At 41.8% G+C, this 24,053-nt stretch overlaps 1 protein-coding gene across 5 annotated transcripts in view; it reads right to left on the reverse strand.

Moving 5' to 3' along the window:
• The window catches only part of ITPK1 (inositol-tetrakisphosphate 1-kinase), a 139,456-nt gene extending 120,797 nt beyond the window's left edge, over positions 1 to 18,659 (reverse strand). Inside the window, exons 1-2 of one of the 5 annotated variants that reach the window (XM_072930357.1) lie at positions 18,549 to 18,659; positions 17,934 to 18,112 (exon numbers count right to left, since the gene is read on the reverse strand). In XM_072930357.1, coding sequence (XP_072786458.1) covers positions 17,934 to 18,028 — 95 coding nt within the window. In that variant the 5' untranslated portion in view covers positions 18,029 to 18,112; positions 18,549 to 18,659. The other 4 variants (XM_072930356.1, XM_072930354.1, XM_072930355.1 and 1 more) reach the window with 4 other exon arrangements.
• Between the last annotated feature and the right edge of the window lie 5,394 nt (positions 18,660 to 24,053).

Here is a 24,053-nt window from a genome sequence, read left to right on the forward strand (position 1 = left end):
ACACTTAACAGGAGTTTGCATTTCTTCTATAAACCCAAACAAAAATCTATTTTTAAAAAGCTCAAGTTAGAATCCAGTTTTTCAGTGGAGACATTTTACATGAAATGGATTTTAAAACTGTAGCCTCTGAGCAGGATGTACAGAGTCCCATCAGTGTCTCAATCAAAACCCATTTCAGAGACTGTAGCCTTTGCCTCTCATGCTGTCCCTCACTTTACTGATGGTGCTGTTTACTCTCTCACCCACCTCACTGCTCTTACCTGGATCACACCAAGGCTTCCACTAGCTGCATCCCACAGGCTCAACAGTTACCCTGGCTGTGTCTGCATGTCCTTCCAAAGGCCCACCTATCCTGTAACTCCACACAAAAGGAAGGAACTCCTCTTGAGTCCGTCCATGTTCATCCTGCAGTATCCACTACCTTCATTTGCTGTTACCTGAAACCCTGACTGTGACACCTGTGCACATTCTGGGACCCAAAGACAGCCTAATGAGTTCTCAGCCTTCACAGCCCTTGCCTGGGAGGGCACTGCAATACTGCAACCACCCCTGCTGCTCTCTCACACCAGTGATACAAGACAAGGCAGCAGCTGTGGTGCTGTCCTTTCTATCCTCCACAGCATGCTGGTCTTGGGGGAAAGAGAAAAATACCTGCCAGGGACCATCATACCTTTCACACCCAAAGCAACCAGCAGTTGACTTGAACACCAGTGAAAATTTTGGACATTGCCATAAACTGGTACCTGCATAGCAACAATGATCCTGAATTTCATCACTTCTGCTCATATGCTCAAGACAACAGTTGGATTAGCTGGACATTGGGCCAGGACTATCACCAAGTACTCTGTCCAGAATGGAAACTACTCTAGCAGCCCTTTACCACTTACCACACAGCTGCAGAATGGACAAATCACACATACAATCACAGCATCAATTAGGGCCTCTGAGATCAAGTCCAACCTATGACTGAAGACCACCATGTCAAGTAGACCATGACAGCAAGTGCCATGTCCAATATTTCCTTACAGACCTCCAGGGATGATGACTCCACTACTTTCCTGGGCAGCCCACTGCAGTATCTAATCACCATTTCTGTGAAGAATTTCTTCCTAATGCCTAACTTAAACTTCCCCTGGCACCCAGTCACAGCTTTGCTAAACATAATTTCTTCAACACAAGTGGGACCATACAGAAATTCTTCCAAAGGATTTACAAAGCCAAGAGGAAAATGACCACATTTAAATATCCTCCTTGAAAAAAACCCAAAAAAAATACAAACAAAACCCCAAAAAACCCAATTAACAAATGACAAAAAAAATCGTACCTTAGAGAAGCAAGAGAGAGCCCAGAGATGCACTCTCCAACAGATCAACAGCATGGGGAATCTATGGCATGCTGCCAGTCTGAGTATAAAATAAGAACACATGCAGAAAGAATCTCCTTTCCCTGATGCAAACATGCAGTTTCAGAAGCCAGTATTTGTCCACAAATAATCCACAAAATCATTGTAAAAAGAAAATAGTCTCACAATCAGGACAACTCAACAACATGAACTTTCTTCAGAAGAATCAGAAGCAGCATCCCAACTTAAGTAAATGCATAATCCTTGTATTGGATCATAAAGGGTGCTCAGAGCATCACAGCAGGCAGCCCACTCTGATTGCTATATCCATCTTCTTTCCTAGATATGGCTCACAGCTGTCCATTTGAAAAGCAGCCAGGAGAGGAGGCACAGGGCCTTGTAGTCTACAAGGGTTTCATTTTGGTTTCACATTTTATTCTTTCCCCTGAGAGCACTCCTTGAAACCTTCACATACTCAGAGATTACCTAAACACACTGTGTTCTGCAGACACAGTTTTCAGTCCTACCAACATACAAGAGTTCACCCTGAAATACTGACATTCTTCTAAAGCAAATTAACTGATCCCTTTTTTCCACCTGGGAGTGTTCAGATTACACTGCTCCATTGTCACTGTTAGGATGGGATCTAAGGCCAGAGGTTCACACAGCTACATCCTCACCTGTAAAGGAAGACTGAAACACTGTGGTGTGCTGCTTGCAGGTCATTGGAAAGAGGTATGGTGCTATTTCTCAAACATCATTTCAGATGATGCATCAAATTATCCTATATTTCAGAAAATAACTTTGCAGTCTTCAAATCTCCTAGGAGATCCAGGCCTCATTTAGAAGGGAAAAAATAGTTTCTTGGTACAATGGTGAACAGCAGCTTCTTTTAGGAAAAAAAATAGCTGTAGATCATACCTATCTTTTAATTTTAAAATAAGCATGACAAAACTAAGCTGTTACCATGGCTGATACAACGCTCAAGCAGCCAATCATTTGAGCCTTTCAGATGTTTAATACAAGTAAAACTGTGTAGAATAAACACAGAGGAGTGCAGACTTCCTGAAGAGCTAGTCCCAGTAAACAACATACAGATGTGAAAGAAAATTAATAACTTCTGATAACTCATTATTTCTCCTTTTTTTTTTTTTTAGTTCACAGCTAAGTTATATAGCACCTTCACAGATAAGCTGCTATAAGAAGAATAAAAGACTCCTGCTTTGGGGGATTTTTTTTTCCAAATTTCCTGTGCTAGGTAAACCTTCCCATTAGCCTCAGCAGGTTTATGTTCAAGCTCAAATTTATTTGCTTCCAGAGTGTCCATTTTCCTGTGCATGTTTTATGTGCACTTGGAAAATGGCAGCTGCTTGCTCTACAGAATCTTGGAACTCGGACAGCCACACAAGAAGTATAGCAATATGTAAGCAAGAAAACAATCCTTATCACTATCACTGTCTCTTCTGCATTGGATTGGTATATAGCCTCCCAACTCCTTCTCTCCTCTTTGTTTTTCAAACCATACTTTTATTTTCACCACAAATTAAAATTACCAAGTTAGGAAAGTCAATGCAAGAAGCTGAAATCTTAGCTTGGCAAAAATGAGTTACTTACTCTGCATATGAACTGAAAACATTCATAAGCTAAATATGTCTGGAAGAGAACAGCAGTTGAATGAACTAAAATTGTTAAAACATCTTTGTCCCCTCAACAACTAGATCCAATGATATTTCTTTATAGAAATCAATGAGAAGGAGACAAATTTTAACAACTTTATTTTTTAATTTTGAACCATGTGTTGGAATAGCTAAATGCGAATCAAGAGCTGCTGAAAAACAACAAGATGTAGTAATACACACATTGGCTCTTCTTTGAGATCCAATGATCTATGAGCAATGCACATGAAATATTCAGCTGCTGAACAGCACTCAAACAGGTTTGTATTATTTCAGACAGGCAGAAAAAGTAGATTAGAAAATTCACTAATTTACTTAAATTACAGTGAAGCCTACTACCGAGCCAAAAGCCAACCCTGTTCTGGCTGCCAGGCCTGTGTCTGATTTAAGGGTCTTCAGTCTCTTGCATAGAAGAATATTCCTGGATCTGCAAACTCCCTGTACAGCCCACATCCTAGGGAATACATGGAAGACATCAAGATTTAAACACATTTCAATTGTTCCCAGCTCGTCTATATATATCCAACAGTCTGCTCATATTTCAGAACTATCCAGGCAGCATGCTTCAAAAACTCTTCATAGTCAAACTATATATTTACAGTACAGCAAGAAAAAGTCATCTCTCCAGTTTTTTGGGGATTGGCCTTGCAGAAATACCTCCGAGTTCCTATAGCCATCCAATACCAACAACAGCCATTTTAAATAAATAATTTAATTTCCTTAAGTGTCGGACAGGGGGAAAAAAGCCAAGGAAAAAAATTTCACTTTCAAAGACCTACAAAGAATGAGAAACAGTTAACCTTTTAATCGTTTTTATTTTATCTAAAGGAAGTCAAGTTTTACTGAAAGAGAACCTTCATCCCTGCTCTTATGGAAAACTCCAACAATTATCCTCTCAAAGCCAAAGTAGCTGCTGAAAACAGCCCCGCACAGACATTACTGTTTCAACGACCAAAAAGTATTAAACCAGAAACATTCTCCAGCACAAGCCTTTCACTGTAATATTTACAGCACTGCTAGGCTGCTCCATTCTGCCTGCATCAGCGCTAAACAACTGGCAACCTGCTTCCAGTTCAAGGAGAGGCAACTGGGAGATTTCACATGGATCATGCACATTTTCAGAAACATTTTATGTCTCAGGTTTCACCACCAGAAGCAAGTGTACTAAAAAGTGTATTCTGCCAGGGAGCTTTCACACCCACACATCCATCACCATAAGAAAAGGTGACAACAGCACTAACAAGTAACAAGAAACTCAAATACTACACTTGGTCCTACAAAAACAAATTTCAGATTACACTAGCAGATACTTCTCCAGGCCAAGTAGGCATTTAGCATACTTTCAATGGCATCATGGTTGCATGTTTTAATTACTACCTACCACGTTTTTGATTCTTGGCCAGCAATTGTTGTTATCAAGGTATGACATCTTCTAAGTGCCTGCTGTCAGAAGCTATGGTACAACAAGGCAAGAATAAGACAGTGAAAGAAATCCATGTGGTGATCCAAGTTTGCCATCAAATTTGTCCCAACAGGAACAAATTCAATTTCCATTCCATTCCAAGTCTCTCAGGCTTTCCATTAAAAAAAAAAAAAAAATCTGAACACCAGTTCAGAATATCCAGTTCCCAAGGAATCCAGCTACAGAGATTACTAATAGCTTCAGAGGGAGCTGGATTAGCCCAAGATCTGCAAACAAGATGTGTTCCCACCAAGGTCAAAGAAACTCGACACCTTAAAAAGTAGGAGCTTTTCTGAATCTCAGCCTAATTCATATGCAAGGATTACTTTTTCAAAAATAAGCACTTGCACAAAGCACTTTTACACCATCTAATTTGTCTAAGGAACAAGATTTAGAGATCTTGATCTTACACATCAGGAAACAGCTTTGCACCAGAAGAAATCTTTGGTAAAGCTGTCTTAGAATAAATCACTTTGTTTCCAAAGTCTTGCCCAAGCTACGAACCAAGCATTTTAATTAAGGCCTCCTAATTGCAGTTAGTGTAATTTGGGGTAGGGGGCAGGGAAGAAACATGCTTTTCCTCAGTCTGGTAACACCAAAGTGACTTTAAAAACACACATTAGCTGTAGTAAATGTTCTAACCATGTTCTGTGATTTCAAAAACATTTCCCTTTTGAAGAAAATTCCCAGTATCTGTTTCTATAGAACTTTTTGACAATGACAAACAGGAGAAACTAGGAACCAGGGAAAATTTGAGAAGTTATTTGTTAACATGGGAACAGACAGCATGTCAGACTGAAGGTCTAACCTACTCTGTCTCTGGCTGTTCTTTCTGTCTACAGCCAAAGACACAAAAGAAACATCCCAAAATACTGTTTTTCTTCAGTGATTTCCTTGCAAGCAGAGCTACACTGTTTCATTACTACTGCAAAAATACTAAAGGAAAACCTGACAAAAAGGAAAAAGATTAAGCACTACATTTTAATAGATTATTCAAGACAATTAGGGAACAAATCACAGCACAAAAATATTGTACCAACCCCAACCCAAACAATACCTATTGTGAGCCAAGATGCAGCCCTTCACTGATCAGGGAATCACTGAACAGAGTAGCACAAAAATGAAGGAAGACTTTTACTACTGGAGGTGGTGGTCAGCACAGCACACCTAGAAGTGATTTTCTCTGCAATTATAATTCTCTGCTATGCACTTGAGATTATTTTACATAGAGAAAAAGCCAGAACTCCCCAATGACCCTATGCCTTGCTCATTCCATCACTTACCACTCCTTACATTGTGGGCTCCACTCCTATTTGACTCAAATGAGCCCTTACATCCCACCAGTCTCTTACAAATATTCACAATTAAAACACAGCAGCTGACCAGCACCAATCACGCAAAGTCTTCTCTACTCTCCAGAGCCTTCTCAGGGAGACATGAGATATATGCTAAAGGTCCATGTGGTTTGATTACAATAGCCAGAAGCAATGACAACCTGTCAGATATTTAAAAATGTGATCTAAGAGAGCCTTTAAGTTACATTTAGACCAGACAATACCAAAATCCACTATTTTTACTGAAAAAAAGCAAGTTCTGATCTACAAGAATGCTCTACCCTGAGGTGCAATACTAGCTGAAAATGGGCAATCCATCACTAGCAAGCAACAAAAGTGATGAAGATCAATGCCCTATAGCATACATAAAGAATAAAGCTAGTCACACTGCACTAAAAAAGGAATCAGAAAGGAAACTAGCTAGAGAGTTCTTGAAACTAAGCTAGCCCCAAACAAAAGTAATTTAGACTGGTGCATGCCTGTGACCAAAGATTTTTTTAGTCTACTGAATAATAAGAAAAAAAAACAGAAACCAAAATTTGAAGCACACATCCTCCCAGATGCTGCGAACTGAGGGCCTAAAATAGCATTAGAAAGAGAAAGAAAAACAAAATGCAGTTTCAATCTCCTATCTAGTAGCAAGCTGGTACTTTGTATTTAAAGTGTGTTAAAATTTTGGTTCAGGAAGAAGGTCAAAAAAAGACCTACTCTTTTCAAAATTCACTTTGAGCTAGTCAAAGTCCCTGGACTTCAACATATTTCTTGAGGCAGGAGGAAAGGTTACACCAAAACATCAAGCCACTAAGTCAAAAAATATAACCCCATCCAGTGCTTGTTCATTTGCAAATAGATCTTTTCTCCTCCTATAGCCCCAGTTGCCACTTGCAGTTAACACAACCAGCAACAACTAAAGGTGTAGCACAAACTATTTTTCTCCACAGATTAAACAAGCTTTATAAGGCGGCAGTTCTGAAAAAGAAAACTTCTGCCAAAGGACAAAGGGTGCTGTTCAATTCTATCATCACGTACTTCTTCCACAGCACACAGTGCTCCAACCCAGTATGCCAGCAATAATACTTCCCTTTTCTAGTAGATACAGTGCGGAGGTCAGCAACTACAATTGTGGGGGGATTTTTATATCATTAATCTTTCACCAAAATAGTAGTCTTGCTTATTTCTTTTTCCCTTTTCTCCCTCTTACACACAGTTTTACAGGAGTTTTCTTTCAAGGCTTCAGAACAACCAGATTGACAGCTCCAGTGAATTAAGCTCCCTCTTTGTCAACAAAACAAGAGCAGCACCACAGGCAACCTCAGAACAAGTTCCCTCTATCCTTCTCTTCCCACCCTTCCAACTAGCAAGTGTATCTGAATGTTGAGCTTCACAACAGCTCTGTCATGCCAGGGTGCATTGTACAGAGTCTCTGATAACACAGTTTACCCAGACTATCTCAAAGGACACTTACATTAAAGTCACACATACTGGAAACACCGTGACTCAACACATCATTGGTGTATACCTGTTCCAGACAGCACAGTAACTCTAAAACCATGAGGCTGGGCTGGCTGCATGCACATCTGTGCTTAAAGACTGACTGGCAAAGAAAATCCATTTTAGGTAACAGTGTGAAAGAATGCAGAGTTCAAGCAACTCTTAAAGTCATATTTGAGACCAGAGAAAGGCAATGTTAACTGAAAAAAATCAATAGGAAGACTAGAAAAACTTAATGCTCTCCATATGATGAAAGTCAGATGCAGATTTTACTAAAAATTTAATTGCACATTTGGCATAAATGCTAGAAGAGACAGGGCTTCTGTTACTATTGCAGTACTAATACAGTGCTTCACTTTCTGAGTGCCCCTCTGCTATGTTAGCACTTAACCTCATCGGGCAGCAAACGAGGATCTGGACACTCTTCTCTCTTCAGTTACAAGGGGCTTTTAGGTTCCACAAACCCCTCCACTGTTTGTTGCAAGTCACAGATTACCATGCACTAGATTGAGTTAGAAGATGGATTCTAAACTGAACCAAATCTTAGTTCCTCCTCCCTCTTCTAGAAGCTTTTTTATTTTTAGCAGGAAAGTGTTTTCTTTTTGGGGAAGAACTTTTGACATCTGAACTTTGCAAGACAGCTTGACCAATTTTTTTTTTTTTTTTAAATTAGTCAAGAGCCAGGGTGTTTTTATAAAGTGAATACTTACACACACACTTAAAAATAAGTAATACCTACTCCTTTACATGTTTAAAAAACAAATACACTAAAACCAAAACCCAACAAAAAAAAAAAAAAAAAAAACATCACAGCAAATTCAACTTTGTATTTGCTTATGTTTCTATTCACAGGCAAATTAGAGAACTGCCAACAAACACCAACAGCCTCTCTATGTTCCTGTGATGGCAGAAATGAAAATGAGTTCAAAAACGCATTAAAAGATTTATGTGGAGCAGATCCATCTGTGGCTACTAAATGTGGTACCATGGACACAACTGCTGCCACCAAAGTCTCTAAAAGTGACTGACAGAAAAGGGTCTGCCAAGGGGAAGGTGAACACATTTGCTCTGTGCCTCATACGTTCCCTAAGCATCTGCTGTAACTATCCCTTCAGGTCCTGGCTGGCTGAGTACAGGTCTGTGTGGCTCACACTCTAGCTGGCCTGTCACCCAAACAGCTCCAAGCAATTACAGCCTCTGCTACAAACCAACACATACCAATGAACCTGGGTGGAAGTATCCTCGCCGTTCCCACTGCCACTCTCATCCTTCAAACTGCAGCAAGGAGAGCCCACTCCATCTGCACTGGTACCACACTCCAGTGACAGCAGGCACAGAGGGCTGGATCCTCCGCCTGTAAATTCCCCAAAACTGAGACGAGATTTTGTAATCAAAGAAATAGCATATTCTCGAACAAAGCAGCATCTACACGCAGCTGCATGACATGCAGAGCTAAAGAACTACAGCATTCCATACTTACATTCATCTCTGTGGATTGTATTTTAACTACAAGGAAATAACCAAGTTTTTCCTTGAAACATACATACCCTATTGGGTTTAAGTGGTCACTGCTGGACTCACTAAAACACACCGTATTGCTGAAGCAGGCAGCATTTCCCAGCCCACTGGTACAAATGATGACAGTTGTCATCCTTGTAGGGAAAGCAGGTTGACAAGATAAGGAGTAAGTCTAGTCATCCCTCCAATTTTTTTAACCAAATGACAAAAGTAATTTCAAAATAGCAGGGAGAAAGGACTGCAGCACTGTGGCTGCCAGCAGGTTAGGCGTGGCATTTCATAAGTGAACCTTAATGGTATCATTTCCTTCCAGGACCATTAATCACCCCAGACATCATTTGTTCTATCAGCTATTAACCAGTTGCCCCAACCCCAACATGAAGATAACTTTATCAAGGTTAGGCAGCAAGAGTCATTACTAAGCCCTACAACACACAGTACCAAGGGCCTGGTTTCCAGAGAATCCTCTGAACTCTTTCTTCCTGCTGTAACAAAGCACATTGCAGTATTACATGTATTTATCCATACCTAACATCAGGGAAAAAATTAGAGAAAGTACAAAGAATCACCAGCATGTTAAAACACAATGATATCAGAAAAGGACATCTATGTTGCTTATGGAGAAAACATTCAACTCAAACCAGGACTCTAGCAACACTGATTTTTAGCTCGTTACTGATCTCTGAGGAAGGAGACTCAATATCCATGAATGGTTGTGGTGTAGTCTGATGAGACAACCACGGGGCTTCAGAACAACTTCACTTTGCTACAGACATGTCTCCTTCACTTATTTTTTTTTTTTCTCCTTTGCCAGCAGCACTATGGAGAATTCAGTTTCACAAGGCAGTGCCTCGGGACCCAGACTGGACATGCAGAACCAGCACGTAACAAAGGGAAAGAATCAAAGATGCCTTTTTGACAAGAAGAAAGAAAAGTCTGTGACGGATATGATGAAGAGCAAAAATAAGACTGTTTCTGAGAAGGAAGGACCAACTTCAAATTTTTCCAAGCAAGGAAAATTGACTCAGCACTATCTTATAAGACAAGACATATTACAAATCTTCACTAACTGGCATCAGAGGGGAGACGATTAAACAGCTCAACGTGAACTGAGCCTGCTTCCAAGTCTTGTGCTGAGTCTGCCAATTACTTTCCTAAAAGTGCCATTACATCTGGAAACATGATTTTCTCCACTCTAAAGATCAGAGCAACCTCTCAATGTGCATACACCCTGCTTCCTGCATAGGTAGTACCCTGACTGTGGGGAAAAACAGGCTTCGGCTTTGGTTCCCAATTCACAGGAATTATTTTACATGAGTGGCAATCACACCCCAGTCAAACTAGCCCAATCATTGAAGCTGGGAGGAAAGAACAAGTAAGGAAAAGTAAGGACATTCTGCTTGGAAATAAAGGACACCTCCTTCAGTGAAGCTCAGTAATTTTGAAAGCCATTCCTAAAGAGCAATGGTTGTCCTTCAAATAGGATTTCTCTCTGCAGGCAGACAGAATACTACTTAGCATTTATGTAGTATTTGGACAGTATGGGAGTATCAGCAGCTTCTCCTCGATCATATAAAGCACATAACTCCTTCTGAGCAGGGTTAAATTCCATCAGTACAAAACAAGCCATTGTTTCAAGAACTGAACACTGAACCCAAAATGGGAAAACGGAAGAAAATCAGATAAGAGAAGGTTTGTTCTACAACACTGTGCCACAGATGTGATCAGTCCAGGTGCTTGTTTTTTCTATTATCACACTTACATCAGTGTGTTTCACATGCACTTCTTCCTCCTTTCTTTGGAATGTGTTCAAGAAAAGTCATCTCACCAAAGAGTGTCAGCACTTTTTCTGGTCAATATCAGGAGATATGCTATCAATTCCTAGGTGCAGCGTATTAAGACAGAGGAAACACTGTCATCTCCAACACCTCACTCACACTGAGCCTCTATACTCAAGAGAACTGTACACATTTAGACTGGGTGCTTAGACTTCCCAAGTCACGACTCTCAAAACAGTAAAGGGACTTCAAGCACACTCAAAATGGTTTCTAAGGTACCTTCTGCACTATTACAGACTGAACTAAACCAGGGCAGCACTGACCTCAGGAGAGGTCAACATCTCTGCTCTGAAACAGCACTACAGGCCTGTATCATTCCCAGCATATTTGTTCAATGTGGTTGTAGAGGTCTCAAGAAAAAATTCCACTGCCTACCTGCACAATTAAACTATCTTTTTCACTTACCAGTCATCCCACCTTGGCACAGTGGAAGGCCACTACTTTTTCTTCAACCTACAACAGAACAGGGGAATATGCTCGGCAGAAGAGGGGGGAGCATGTGTTGATTTTGTTTTTTTCTTTCCTACAACAGCTTTTTACAGTCAAGGTGATCTCCAGCCTCTTCTTTATGCTGAACAGCACAGTACAATACACTGTATTACAAAACCTCTGATTCTACTCACTTTAGGGCATTAGGATTCTGCTCTCTTTAGGTCACTTCCCAGCTGATTGCCCTTTTCCCTGAAATGCCATGCCCTAGACCAATGGCAGTAGGTGAGGCTACTGCAGAAGCAGCCTTATCTGTGCTGTGCAGAATGGACACATTTCTTCACGCGCCTTGCAGGCTCTGTTCCAACTTAGACACCCCAAGAGGACATTTGCTTGGGGTTTTTAGGGCTCTTTTTTTGGCAACACTGACAATTTGTATTCAGCCTGTGATCTGGAAAAGAATGCATATCTTTCTCAGAAAAGCTGCCACCTGACCAGGCTTATTATTGTTCCTTGCTGTGTATCAGTTCCAACAGGTTGTGGTAAAGGGATGTGCCATGAGGAGTATGCAAACTTCCTGAACCTGAGGTAAATGATTGCTAGACCACAAAACCGAGTTGCTGTGAAAGGCTGATTGTTACAGCCACCTCTGTTGTCCAGCAGCTGCGCTGTGTTCCCATGAAATGGTTATGCAAGCATAACACTGTAAGCTTTACGTGAGGAGAATGCCTGTCTGTAGGTGCTCTCAGATTAAGAAAATGCACACATATCCAGCTCTTCTGGAATAAAAAGTCTCTACGCATTATAGGAAGGAGCAGGAATCCAGAAACAGAGTGAGCTTCTCCTCCAATAAATACACCCTTCTTTGCCACTATGTTCAACACGTTTTCATGGCTTAGTATAACTTCTACCATTAGACCAGTTGTCTTTGTTAAGAATTGATGTCAAAGAAACTTACCCACCCATCTAGCCCCCAGTTACTTCTCATGATATAGAATTTCAGACTAACACAACCAACAATGGGAGCTATTGATCAACACACATACATTTTATTTTTATGGATTTTAAGGTTGTAAAAGCTAACTGGCACAAGCCAGATATTCAACAAAAGTAGTATTTAGGGGTTTTTTGCAGGGAATTGGGGTTAAAGAAAATCCCCTGAGTTCTTCCTGGAAAAAATATGTAATATACTTCCTGCCTGCTATATAAAGAAACAGATTAATTTAATACCCTCAAACCAGCATTTTTCTTAAATCTGTCTTAAAATTCATGTTTAGGTTCTTGTGCACAGGCCATGGCACACAAGGGACCACAAATAAAATATAGAAGAGAAAAAGAGAACCATACAGATCTACAGCACTGACAACAGTGCTTACCATGTTATGGTACATTACTAGATAGTGTAATTTCTCATATGCTAAAATAAGACTCAATTATATCACAAAAATTAAATAGATGGAAGCTGAAGAATCAATTTAGCCTAAAGAAAAAAAAAAAACCCAAACAAGTTCAAGCCATACAGAAATTTAAGTTATAGCATACTAATATTTTGGTAGGAAAAAAAAAATCATTGGTTGCTATGTTCAGCAGATTGACCTGGTATCAGCCTCAAAATAGCTTCATCATAACTCAATGAAAAAAGCCCAACAAAGCATCAGACCACAGTGACCTGTCATAAGCAAACTGTCTTCAGCACACGTGACAGGTGCTCTGTTGGAGCTACATACCCAAAATTCTGTGCTACATCCCAGGCCTGCTGAACTGATGCAGGCCACAGTTCAAGAACATGGCCTCAAATTTCAAGAGTCTTCACCAGTGCGTAGCACCTGGAAATCCAAACTGGACCCAAACAACTCAGTTTCCTGTGTGTCAGGGGATGCTATTAGTTTGTCACGGGTGATCTCACAAGGAGGGAAGATGACAATTTGGCTTGCTCACTAAAAAACAAGACAACTAGCCTTTCCTAGAAGGCCTAACTCCATTAGCTTGCTTCCACTGCCTTTGTGAGAAGAATTTGAATTTCTCAGCACGTCTATCATTTCCTGAGGAACTTCTTCCTCCCAGATGCTCACCCTGCCTTATGAGAAAAAAAAAAAAAAAAAAAACAAAAAACCAACCAACCAAAAAAAAATACAGCAAAGTCTTCCCAAAAAATAATCTGCTCATTAGGGTGTACAAGCACAGTTCTCCTATCAGTCAAATTGTGGGATTTATTATAAAACGAATTACATCTTCAACTTCTTTTCTATTTGTTTTCTACATGCCATTAAGAGAAAATTCTGACTTTTTATGTATATAGCTACATAGAAAAGCTACATTTCCATGCAAACTTACAAGCTGCACATGTGAATGCTTCTGTCCAAAATAACTGAGAAGTAGCTTATCATTTAGAATTGGGTGACTTTAAATTATCTCCTCTTGGATGAAGTGTATTTCACTTCACATCACTATAACTTATTCATATTGCCGTGACCTTACTGCCTCATATCTCCAGAGCTCCCAGAAGAGATCATCGTAACAGCTGACAAGCAGAACAACTACCAAGGAAAATGGAGGCTTTTAGACAGCAAAGAAACATTCATAAATGGCCACACCTCACTAATCTGAACTGGTGCCAAACACGCACAAACTAATTTTCTAAGTAGATATATGCATTTTTACACATATATGCGAGGAACATGAGTCTTTTCATTCACAATGTCCACAGAGATCTAGCAGCATGTGTATTTTACAAAATTATTTGGCATCCTAGAGTCCTTATCACCACCATCTGACACTCACACAATAGCTCTCCCATCTCTATAATGGAACGTGGCATCTCCATTTCCCTAACCTTGTATTAGTGTTCGTGCACCTGCACAGTGACAGCCATTCCAAGGTCAACATGATGAGCATGGAACTGATTGGATTGAGAGTCTTTGCCAACTGCATAACCATTACACCCAGTTTGAGACAGAAGATGAGACCAAGCAGCTAGAGAAAGGAGGAACTGTTCCTTTCAGCAGTAGCAGAGAAACATGACAACATCAAAACTAAACACTTATATCACAGGCTCCTAAATCCTCTGTTAGGAATGCCTAGAAACCTTGGTTTACTTTTCAGCAGGGCATAGATACTCTGTATTTTGACAAAAGACAGCAGCCTAAAGTCTCAGACTGTGCCATCTTAGAGGAGCAGAACATAAAGGTTCACAAGAAAGTCTATCTGAGATGCACCAACCAGACATTTGCACGCTGCAGTCCTACAAGGACCCTACACTCAGGGACCAGCAGCCACAGCATATATGCTGGAATGCAGAGAATTCCAAGTGCAACATAAAGCATGGTGTTCTAGCAGCTTTACTAAAAGCACAGGACAACTTGGCAATAGCAGTAAATTACCTGACAGTGCAAGAAACACATTTCAAGAAACACAAGTGTCGCCCTGTTCCACACAAAGGAGCTCACCCCTGTATGACAACTCAAACAGGAATGCCTTCATATCAGAAAGGCTGAGACAGAAACTCTCTTCTCACCACTGAAACTGTATTGATGCATGGAATGCAACATAAAAGTCTTGCTCCAATGTCAGCTTACAAAACAGCTTATATAGAAAAAAAGCTACTGAGCAAAACCAAAAACCACCTCAGGAAACAGATCAGAACTGATGACACACCTCATCCCAAAGGAATGCCCTTGCCATAGTGCCTCAGACATACCAGGGAGAATGACTAACCTGGCACTGGGGAGCAAAGTCACATCCCTCTCTATACACAGTGGCAGGTTCAGCCAGAGGATCAGAGTGAGCTTGGCCCATCTTCAGGTTTGGTGTCCCTTGAGAGACAGCAGCTACAGGCTTGAAACCAGGCTTCCCAGGTGGCAGGCCAAGTGTTCTATCCTCCAGGTCAACAGTCCCTAAGGCACCATTCAGAAATCACTGATTCTCTGTAACAGACCTGTGAAAACACGCTGCCTTTCTGCTCATCACTCTGCTTAGAACCCCCAAGAAGATGCAGAAGCATTAAGGTCTGCACTGGGGTGCAACTCAACAATTTGGGATCACTGGCCTGGTTTATAAATGTGAAGGTAGATACAACGACAGGCACTACCTTTATCTCTACAAAGAATATAGCTCAGATAGGACATATCTAGTCTGTCACAGTGAGGATGAAACATGCTAAGAACTCAAAGGCCTCTGGTAAGAGGAAGATTTCCTTATGAATAAAAAGATTAGGCAAAAGTCCCAAGACACTCTATTCAGGCAGAACAGCCCTCTTGTCAGTCCTACAGAAAGTTTCAAGATGGATACAAACATGAGGCAAGTATTTAAGGTTGCCACCCAATATTTGTGGAGCAGAGAGCTGAAGCCATGGCTTCCTACACCCCAAAGCTACACCTTGTCTTCTGTCCACTCACACTGGCTAATGTCTTAGCTCAGACAATCTAACCTAAAAGCTGAAGCCACGCTTAAGAAAGCAGTCTAGCACTTAGAGCCTATCTCTCAGAGAATGCTTTGAACAGATTTTGAAATGTCTGTCCACGACCTCTTTATGATGGCAGGGCTTTGCACAAGAAGCAGCTGCCCAGGCAAACTGTAAAGAAATAAAGAATCTCCTTATCCTAATAATTCCCCCGATTTAAACCCAGCATGCTTCACAAGTTCATTAGGAGGCTCCTCTTACTTTCCTGGACTATATAACTGCTTCATTACAAACTCGTACAAACAAATCTGAACTTTGTAGTCATCCAGAAAGTATATCCCTAGGCAACAGGCAAATAAATTCCAAGTAGCAGTCACCATAAAGCACATAGAGTAGACAGACAGATACATAGTCCACTCTAACACATGAATCACTGTACAGGAATGAGTATGCTTGTCTTGTTTTTTACCATACACAAGATTTCGAGTAAGATGTATGTTAAACTTGGCATGACTTCTCCTACAGCAAAAAAGCTTACAAGCAAACAAGTTATCAAGTAGCTGTCATCCATAAAATACTTGAGATCTTTGCCTAAATCAATGCAGCTTCCCTTTGGTGTCAATAGAAGTTACTAGGAATGAAAACAGAGCATCCAAGATATCAGCAGAATGTGCTCCAATGACTGTACTGATACTTAAACTAAACATTTATCTCTGCTTGTACAGAAATGCTAATAATGCTTTCAAAAGTATCAAAGCATGTATGAACAGCCATCTCTATCCAGTGTCTGTAAATGATATTCACATTAAGCTTTGCCTGTACAGGATGAGGCAGCCTAATTTTCACCAAGAAATTAGAAAAGTGAAGCAAGAGAGACACTTTGGGGTCAATTTTCACAGCAACATGATGACCCAAAACTATTAATAAGTTTGTACAGTACACAAAGAAATTGTAGATCCGTGTTACGTAACACAAGTGTAAGGAATTTCTAAGGTAGAGAGAAAGGAAGCAAAGGACTTAGAGAAACAAGGACAATGGAGGAGAAAAAGTCTGTTTTGGAGATTGCTAAATAGAACAATGTACAGAACATAATACCAAGAAATTTTTAATGGATTTTCTGAGATTCACTGTAGCTCCCAGGCATGAAAAACAGCCTGTATCATACCTCAAGGCCCTAAAAATTATACTTTTTGTATGCCTAATAGAGGTAAAAATTGTAATTTTGAGCCTAATAAAACTATTATTTCATAGAAGGGCAAAATTTAGCATTATTCATCTACAAGAATTTTGCTTGGAGAACCACATGAAATTAGATATTAAACCAGAACTTGCAGCCCTTCCTATACTTTAAAAAAGTCTAGTAAGTTTCGCTGGTTTGACAGAGGGACTACAGAATGCCAAGTACAAAAAGTGATGTAAAAGTTTCTGTCACTTTCTTGAAACAGTTTTCTGTTCTGCTTCCTTCATCTTTATAGAAAGAAGCAAGTTGCTGTCAACAGAAATTTCACAGGGACTGGTGTTTTTAGAATCACATGCTTTAAATAAAGTGTATTTAAAGTCTCATACAATATATTCTGTAAAGTTTGCAGCATATTTTTTAATTATCAAAACTAATTTTGTCTCCTTGCTGTAAACTTAGTGGTAGAATGAAGTAATTAAAAAGCTTTTATTCAGTACCCATAGCTGTAATGCATGTGTCACAAAACTTTGGACCCACACGGAGTCTTAACTCCCAATTAAATAATAAAATTGTGTAACATGCCGCAAAAACTATCCTCTTAGCTATTCAGATAAAGTCCAATTACAGCTTATCAAACTAACCTTTACCTCTGGGACAGCATGAAATAGATGTGGTAGTCAGACAGTTATACCATCTTCAGATGTCTCATTCACGTCCCAAATGAACACAAGCTTACTCAGGGGTTTGTAGACCCTAATTTTACATGTTTTCACACAACTTGAAGGAAAGTTCTTCCCAAACGTTTGACTCTTTCTAATAATAACTCGGCTTTGGGAAAGGATCCGCAAAGATCCCAAATTACCCTATTTCAACGGGAATACCAGAGACCTCCCTGGAATCAGAAGGCAGAAATGCACCCAGGCGGGCACAGCGGTGCTGTGCCGGGCCCTGGCACACCCAGGGGGACGCTGCACCATCCCGGATAGCGCTTCCCTGGAGCGACCGGCAGCGCCCAGGTGAGCGGGAAGCAGGAGCGCTTAGCCCGGCCCGGCGGCAGCGGGGCGGGGTGCCCGGGGCATGGCGAGCGCTGCGGCCCCGGTCCCGGCGGGCAGAGCCGGCTCCGCGGAGCCACGCACCGAGTGCGGTACGCCCGAGGGCGGCGCGGGCCACGGCCGAGCACGGAGCGTCCCCAGCCCCATCCCGGAGCCGCCGCCTGCCCCGGCGGCCGCCCCGGCGCTCCCCGCGGCAAGGGCCGCCTCCTTACCGGCACAGCTCGGCGAAGGCCTGGAAATTCAGTTTCCTGATCTTCTTCTCGCTCAGCCAGTATCCCACCCGCTTCCCCTTCAGGAAGGTCTGCATGGTGCCGCCCCGCGAGCAGGCGACCAGTCCGGGGCGGCGGGGCAGCGCGCCTGCCGCTCGCTCTCGGCGCCTGCCAAACGACGGCTGGAAGAGAAGCAGAGAAAGGAGGATCAGCCGGTGCCCCGGGGCGGCCGCTGCCCCCCGCCCGCTCCGCTGAACTGCCGAGCCGCGCCGCGCCAGGGGCAGCCCCGGCAGGCAGGCAGCCTCGACAGGCCCTTCCCGCACCGGCGGGCAGCTCGCCGAGGCAGAGAGAAGCCGCTCCCCGCACCAGCCCCGGAGCGCCCAGCCGAGCAGGCAGGCTGCCGCCCGCCCCGCGGCACGCCCGCAGCGCCCGTACGCACGGACGGACCCCGCCGCCGAGCTCGCCTCCGTGCCCGCCCGCCGCCGCTGCTGCTGCTGCTGCTGCGCGGCCGCGGTGCTGCTGCTGCTGCAGCCGCTCAGCTCCCCATTTGCCCGCTATTCACAGCCGCCTCCACTTCCTCCTCCTCCGGGCCGTCCCCTCCGCTCCGCTCCCACCCACCTCGCGGGGCGGGCACCGGGACGCTCCCGCCCCGCCGCAGCACCGCGGGGTCGGAGCCGGAGCACCCGGACTGCGCTCCGCCGCCGCCAGGGGGAACCCGCGCCGCCGCCTTAAAGAGACAGCGCCCCTTTCTGGGCCTGGCCCGGCCGGGGCACCGGGGGCGTGGCCCGTGGATGCGCCGTGGAATTTCGGTTTCCTAGGGAGGAACAGTTCTGCACAGTACTTACATTCCCTATGGGTGCCGCTGAAAGTGGTTGGTCAGTACATCTTTCACAGAAAAAATGTTCCAAGTAAACATGAGTCTTCACTGCAAAGCCAAGGATCTTCCTTCTTCCAGCATTTGCATGTATGTGTAGGGATTAAACAGACTTTGCAATAGCTGTCTGATATTTAACTTTCTTTTGCAAGAGGCAGAAGGCAGGCAATGCAAGCATGGACTGACATTCTAATTTTTGGGTTATGCATCCCTAAATACTGAGGCAGCTGTTCTGTGCTTCATTTTAGAGGAAGAATCTTTCAGTCAGAATTACTGTGCTGTCTCACAGCGAAGTATCATTTCCCTGGTTTTGTTTTTCTACTTCATCTGAAACGATCATAATTTCAGCCTGAATTTTTTTTTCTGCCTCTCCAGGAATGGAAAGCATGGCCTTTACAATAACGATGTCCTTCACAGAGGGGTTGGATTGCAGTACCTGGAATCCTGAGCTGAGGTGCAGATGATGCTTCTGTGATGATGCTTTCTGTGAACCAGCCCTGGAGCCCTGTGCAGTGGGAACTGCTCAGCGAGTTCTGCTGAGTCACAGTGCCACAACAAATGCGGTTTTATAACTTCAGCAGAGTACTGGAAAATTGGTAGAAGTATCCATGTCAAGGAAAGAAGGGTGAAAGCCCTAAGAAATATGAAAGGGGTAATTGATTTAGGGAATTGGTAGAAAGCGTTTTACATTCCTGTCATTACTCACATGAACAGTGCAGTCATCTTGACCCAAGGGTATATTGGAAAACAGGCAAGGAATGGAACCACCTGCAAACAGCTCATACCAATGGTTTTTGAAAATTTATATCATAGTATTTTTTCTCCATTTGTGGTTGCTCTGAGGAATAAATATCTTTATTTTGCTTCTTCATCTTATTTGCTACTGATATGTTCTAACCTTTATTTTACATAACACTTTTTATCTTAATTATATTCACACATTTTTCCAGTTTAATAATTAATGTAATTAGAAATAGTAAATGTATTTTGATAGCATGATTCCTGTTGCAGAATGTTTCACTGATATTTAAACATTTTATGGGAGCATGGTAATTTTGGAAAATTTTTAAACTCAAAAATAGAAGAATTTATCAAATATTATCAAATTAATATGATAACCCTGAAACAAATTGACTTGGGTTTCTTGTTATGAAGTGTTTTGTCTTGCCAATATCAGTGCTTTATTTCAGCTATCGTTTCACCAGACTTATTTTAGACTTTATTAGAATTTGCATCAGTATATTAAGCTCAAAATTTATATTTGTATCAAAATGGAATATGAATGTATTGAAACATGAAATTATTGAAGCTATCTTCTGAAATTATTTCTTTCTGAATTTTTTTTTCGTTAAGAAATGTCACAGCTTCAGACCACTAAAACACAGTTTGCCGAGACAGAAATATTTATGTACTTTTTTCCAGATGCAGGAGAGCAGGTTTTTAGAGCTGTTGTGCATTCCTAGTTCCTCTGGAAATGAAGGACATGCACTAAAAAGGAGGAATTTTCTTTGCTCCAATATAGACAAATTTGTATGACATATATCAAACACCAGGTTCAATCTTAGGAATGAGAAAGCTGGTAAATGCCTTCATTTTAAACTATACTTCTTGAATCTTAACCCTTGAACAACTGCAGATGTGGGAAACATATTTCACCTGCTATGCCTCTGTACTGCATCTTGCTGTACAATGCTGCTAAATAAATTGCAATCCTCTGTTTACATTGCAGAGCCTGTTCAGGCAATGACAAACCTTCAACCACAGGAAGCCCCAGAGTAATATTTACGCAATTCCTGATCAGGAGTAAGCTGACTATTCCTGTGACTTTCCATGGCCCAACTCTGTAAGCTGCATCTCATGAGCTGCTTCATGCTAATTAAAGGGGTGAGGGTTGATTAGGATCTTGAGCCCTCCAGCAATCAGAACTATCTTCCTCTTCATCTTAGCTTCAGCTACAGGCCAAAGCAGGTTTCCCTTGTTTAGCTGGAACCTCCTTGTCTTCTAACCCTTTCAATAAATACAGGGGCTCTAACAAAGCCGGATACTTTCAATGTGGTACAAGTTAGTGAAATTCCATGGAGATTCATTTTAGAATAATATGAGATATCTCCACCTAATTAGTTATTGAAGTATATTTTCTCAGTACTTTTAAAATTATTTTTTCAGCAGCCGGCAGAAGTCACAATAGGATCTTTTGCAATGAGCAGAAAGAAAGAGGTGAAGTGATTTACATTGCCTGCAGTGTAGGGTTTTTACTTTTATTTGCATTTTTTATTATTACAACACAGTTGTTGTTTTGTTGTGGATGGGCAGGAGGGCAGGCTGAGCCTTCTGTATCAGAAGAGGTCTCCCCTTTCTCCACTTAGTCAAACCACCGAGTCAGACCATGTGCTAACACAGCACTGCTCAAATGAGGTTGTAGGTAAGAGGGAGCACAAGGAAAACTTTGCATGTTCTGCACTGCAGCTTTTGGGCCTGAGGGAGAGACTCAAAGAGTAGCCCAGGTGCCGCACAGCATGTGGAACTTGTCAACACCAGTGAAGCAGACAGAGAGAAATGTATGAGAAGCATAGTGGGCTGCCATTTCCTCAGGTCTCTTCTACATCTACAATTGATTCATTATAGCAAGATTCATCGAAAGGACAGATAGGACTTCTTTCCACAGTGGCTCACTAGAGCATGTGTATGACAGAAACTGAGTTTCTACAATTTATGATTGCTTTTTGCCTAATATCTGGCAAACCATATACTTGCAGCTATTGTCTGGAAACTTTTGTGAATGTGCTCTTGGCCAGCAGCTTTTTAGTGATAAATCAGTGAAGGTTAGTCCTGGGGGTGAAAGCTCATTTCTGATGTCTGAATTCAAACGTACCACAGCTATCCCTTGCCAAGGGCCACAAGACACCCACCCATTGCAGAGTTCTGGTCATGGCTCCCAGGAGGGACCTCCTCTAGCACCTGATGCTGCCCAGCTGCTCTGCTCTGAAGGATTGCGTGCCCATGGAGATGGCACAGGACAGGCCTTACCAGCTGGAAAGACAGTCATTGTACAGTCAGATAAATCAGGTGGTGCTGTTCAGAGCCACAGTCCCTCCAAAAAATGACGCTTATTTTCACTTTCTGCCACACCCTCCTTCACATCAGTCCATGTGCTTATGTGGCTGTGCAAGGACAGAATAAGGGAGCCAGGAACTTAGATGGACTTAAACAAACCCAGAAATTGACAACAGTATTTAAGTCTTAGCCTAAACAAATTCCTTAGTCTGGATCACCATTCTTTTTTCTACCTGTTTATAATGGCATAAGGCAGCAAGCAGGTTGGAAAAAAGAAGCCAGGAAGAGAAGGCATCAAACTACCTCTTTTGGTGGCAATCCTACTTTACAGCAGCTGCAGGGATGGGGAAGGCATGGTTCACCTCTACTTCCCCACTCACCTGACAACCTATGCAGTTTATGCTTCAGTATTCTGATTTTATAAAGAAAAGAAGGATTCATGAGTACTGCCTGAGGCTCATTGGTATTTCTGATCTTTTTGAGATCAGAAGAAGGAATTAATCTAGAAGAGGTCAAAAACCTTCCAAAAGAGAGTAACAATGCCTGGCAGATGACCATCCCATGCAGGGCCATTCAAGGATTCCTGAGCTCGCATCAGGAAGTGGAGTGCTGCTTAGATGGCTACCTGTCACCCTGAGAGCACAGCAAGCTCTTCTATTCCAGCCATGAAAACAGGATAACTATGGGGTTTTTTGAAACTGCAAGGAAATAACCTTTATGAGAAGGTACATCTTATTTTATATACAAAAGCTCAAAAAGTCTTCTATCCTGAGCTCTGATTAATGTATATGCTGCAAGAGAGTAAGAAAAGGTCTGGCTGCCAAGTTGGCTTGCTTGTCATGTAGCATGTTGGGGACAGACCCTGTATAAGCTCATAAACCAAAGAAAGCATTTCATCAGTGAATAAAGAATTTGAAGCCACAAAAATCCTATGTGGCCAAGACAAAAGATGACAAAGTCCTGTGCCAGTATGTCAGTAGGAGCAGATTTTTTTAAACGGAATAACTTCCTCTAGCCAAAACTCAACTGTGGACATAGACACACAGCTACATTACTGTAGCTCTGTTGCCTTTTACTATGACAATCAGCTTCGTGGAACTAATGCTCATGCAAACTTTTCCAATGCAGACATATGGAGATATATACTTTGGTGATTACTTCAGTGTAGTTAAAATTATTCAAACTCTATGTGCAAGGAAATCCTGAAGGATTTGGGTGACCTCACAGTTTATTAAGGTTTGGATTGAGACTTGGATAAGGACCAGGATGCAGCAAAGTTTTCTCAACCTACAGTTTCATGATAAGAGAGTTATTTTGCTTATAGCTGTTTGTAATTTTTTCGTCAGATGGTTTTAAGTACCTATAAAAATTCTGGGAGAACACTTAAAGCAAAATGAGCCATCTTACCACATATTTTGTATTGCTGTAATTTTTTTAAATGTAGCTATTTTTGATATAATGAATGTAAATCAGACTGACATAGATATATCTCATATATATAAATTCATATAAAGTGACCTGGACATATATTAATCCTACTACTGTTGTCCCATATTTTGCTGGCTTACATCTGTCTTTTTTTCTCCTGTTGAGAATGTGTTCAAGGTGACCTAAAGAACATGTCCTCATTCCAGTGGTTCTCCACTTCCATGAGTTGTTTGGGGCTACAGTTGAACCTTTTTAACTGCTAAAACTGAGAAAACAGGAAAGATACAAGTCTGGTGTGGGCTATACCATCACTTGCACTTTCTTTTCATGGCTCCAGTGATTGAGGACCCTTTTCCTGTTTTGTTTAAATGCTTCCTTAGAGTTCACCAACAGTTCACAGGCCATTGTGCTTGCTGATTTCATATAGTCCCATCAGGAGACACTGGCTTCCCTCTCTGGGAAGGGCAGCAATTTCCATGTTTTTCAAAAGCTACCACAATGTATGGTATGGTCTTACCAGTGCAAAAAGAATAGATGCAGAAGAGCATTGCTAAAGCCAGCAGTATTCCAAAGCCAACTAACTTCTGTGTATCAAAGAAAACAAACAAACAAACAAAAACAAACAAACAAAAACAAAACAAATCCATCTGATAGTCCCCAGCACATGGACATTGCAGAAGGACACGCCTCATTTTTGCCAGTGACACACAGAGGAAACTCAAGCTTCATCAACAAGATGTAGAAAAGCTTTTGGAAACAACTCCAAT

Source organism: Taeniopygia guttata, chromosome 5, assembly GCF_048771995.1.
Source record: "Taeniopygia guttata chromosome 5, bTaeGut7.mat, whole genome shotgun sequence".
Lineage (NCBI taxonomy): Eukaryota > Metazoa > Chordata > Aves > Passeriformes > Estrildidae > Taeniopygia > Taeniopygia guttata.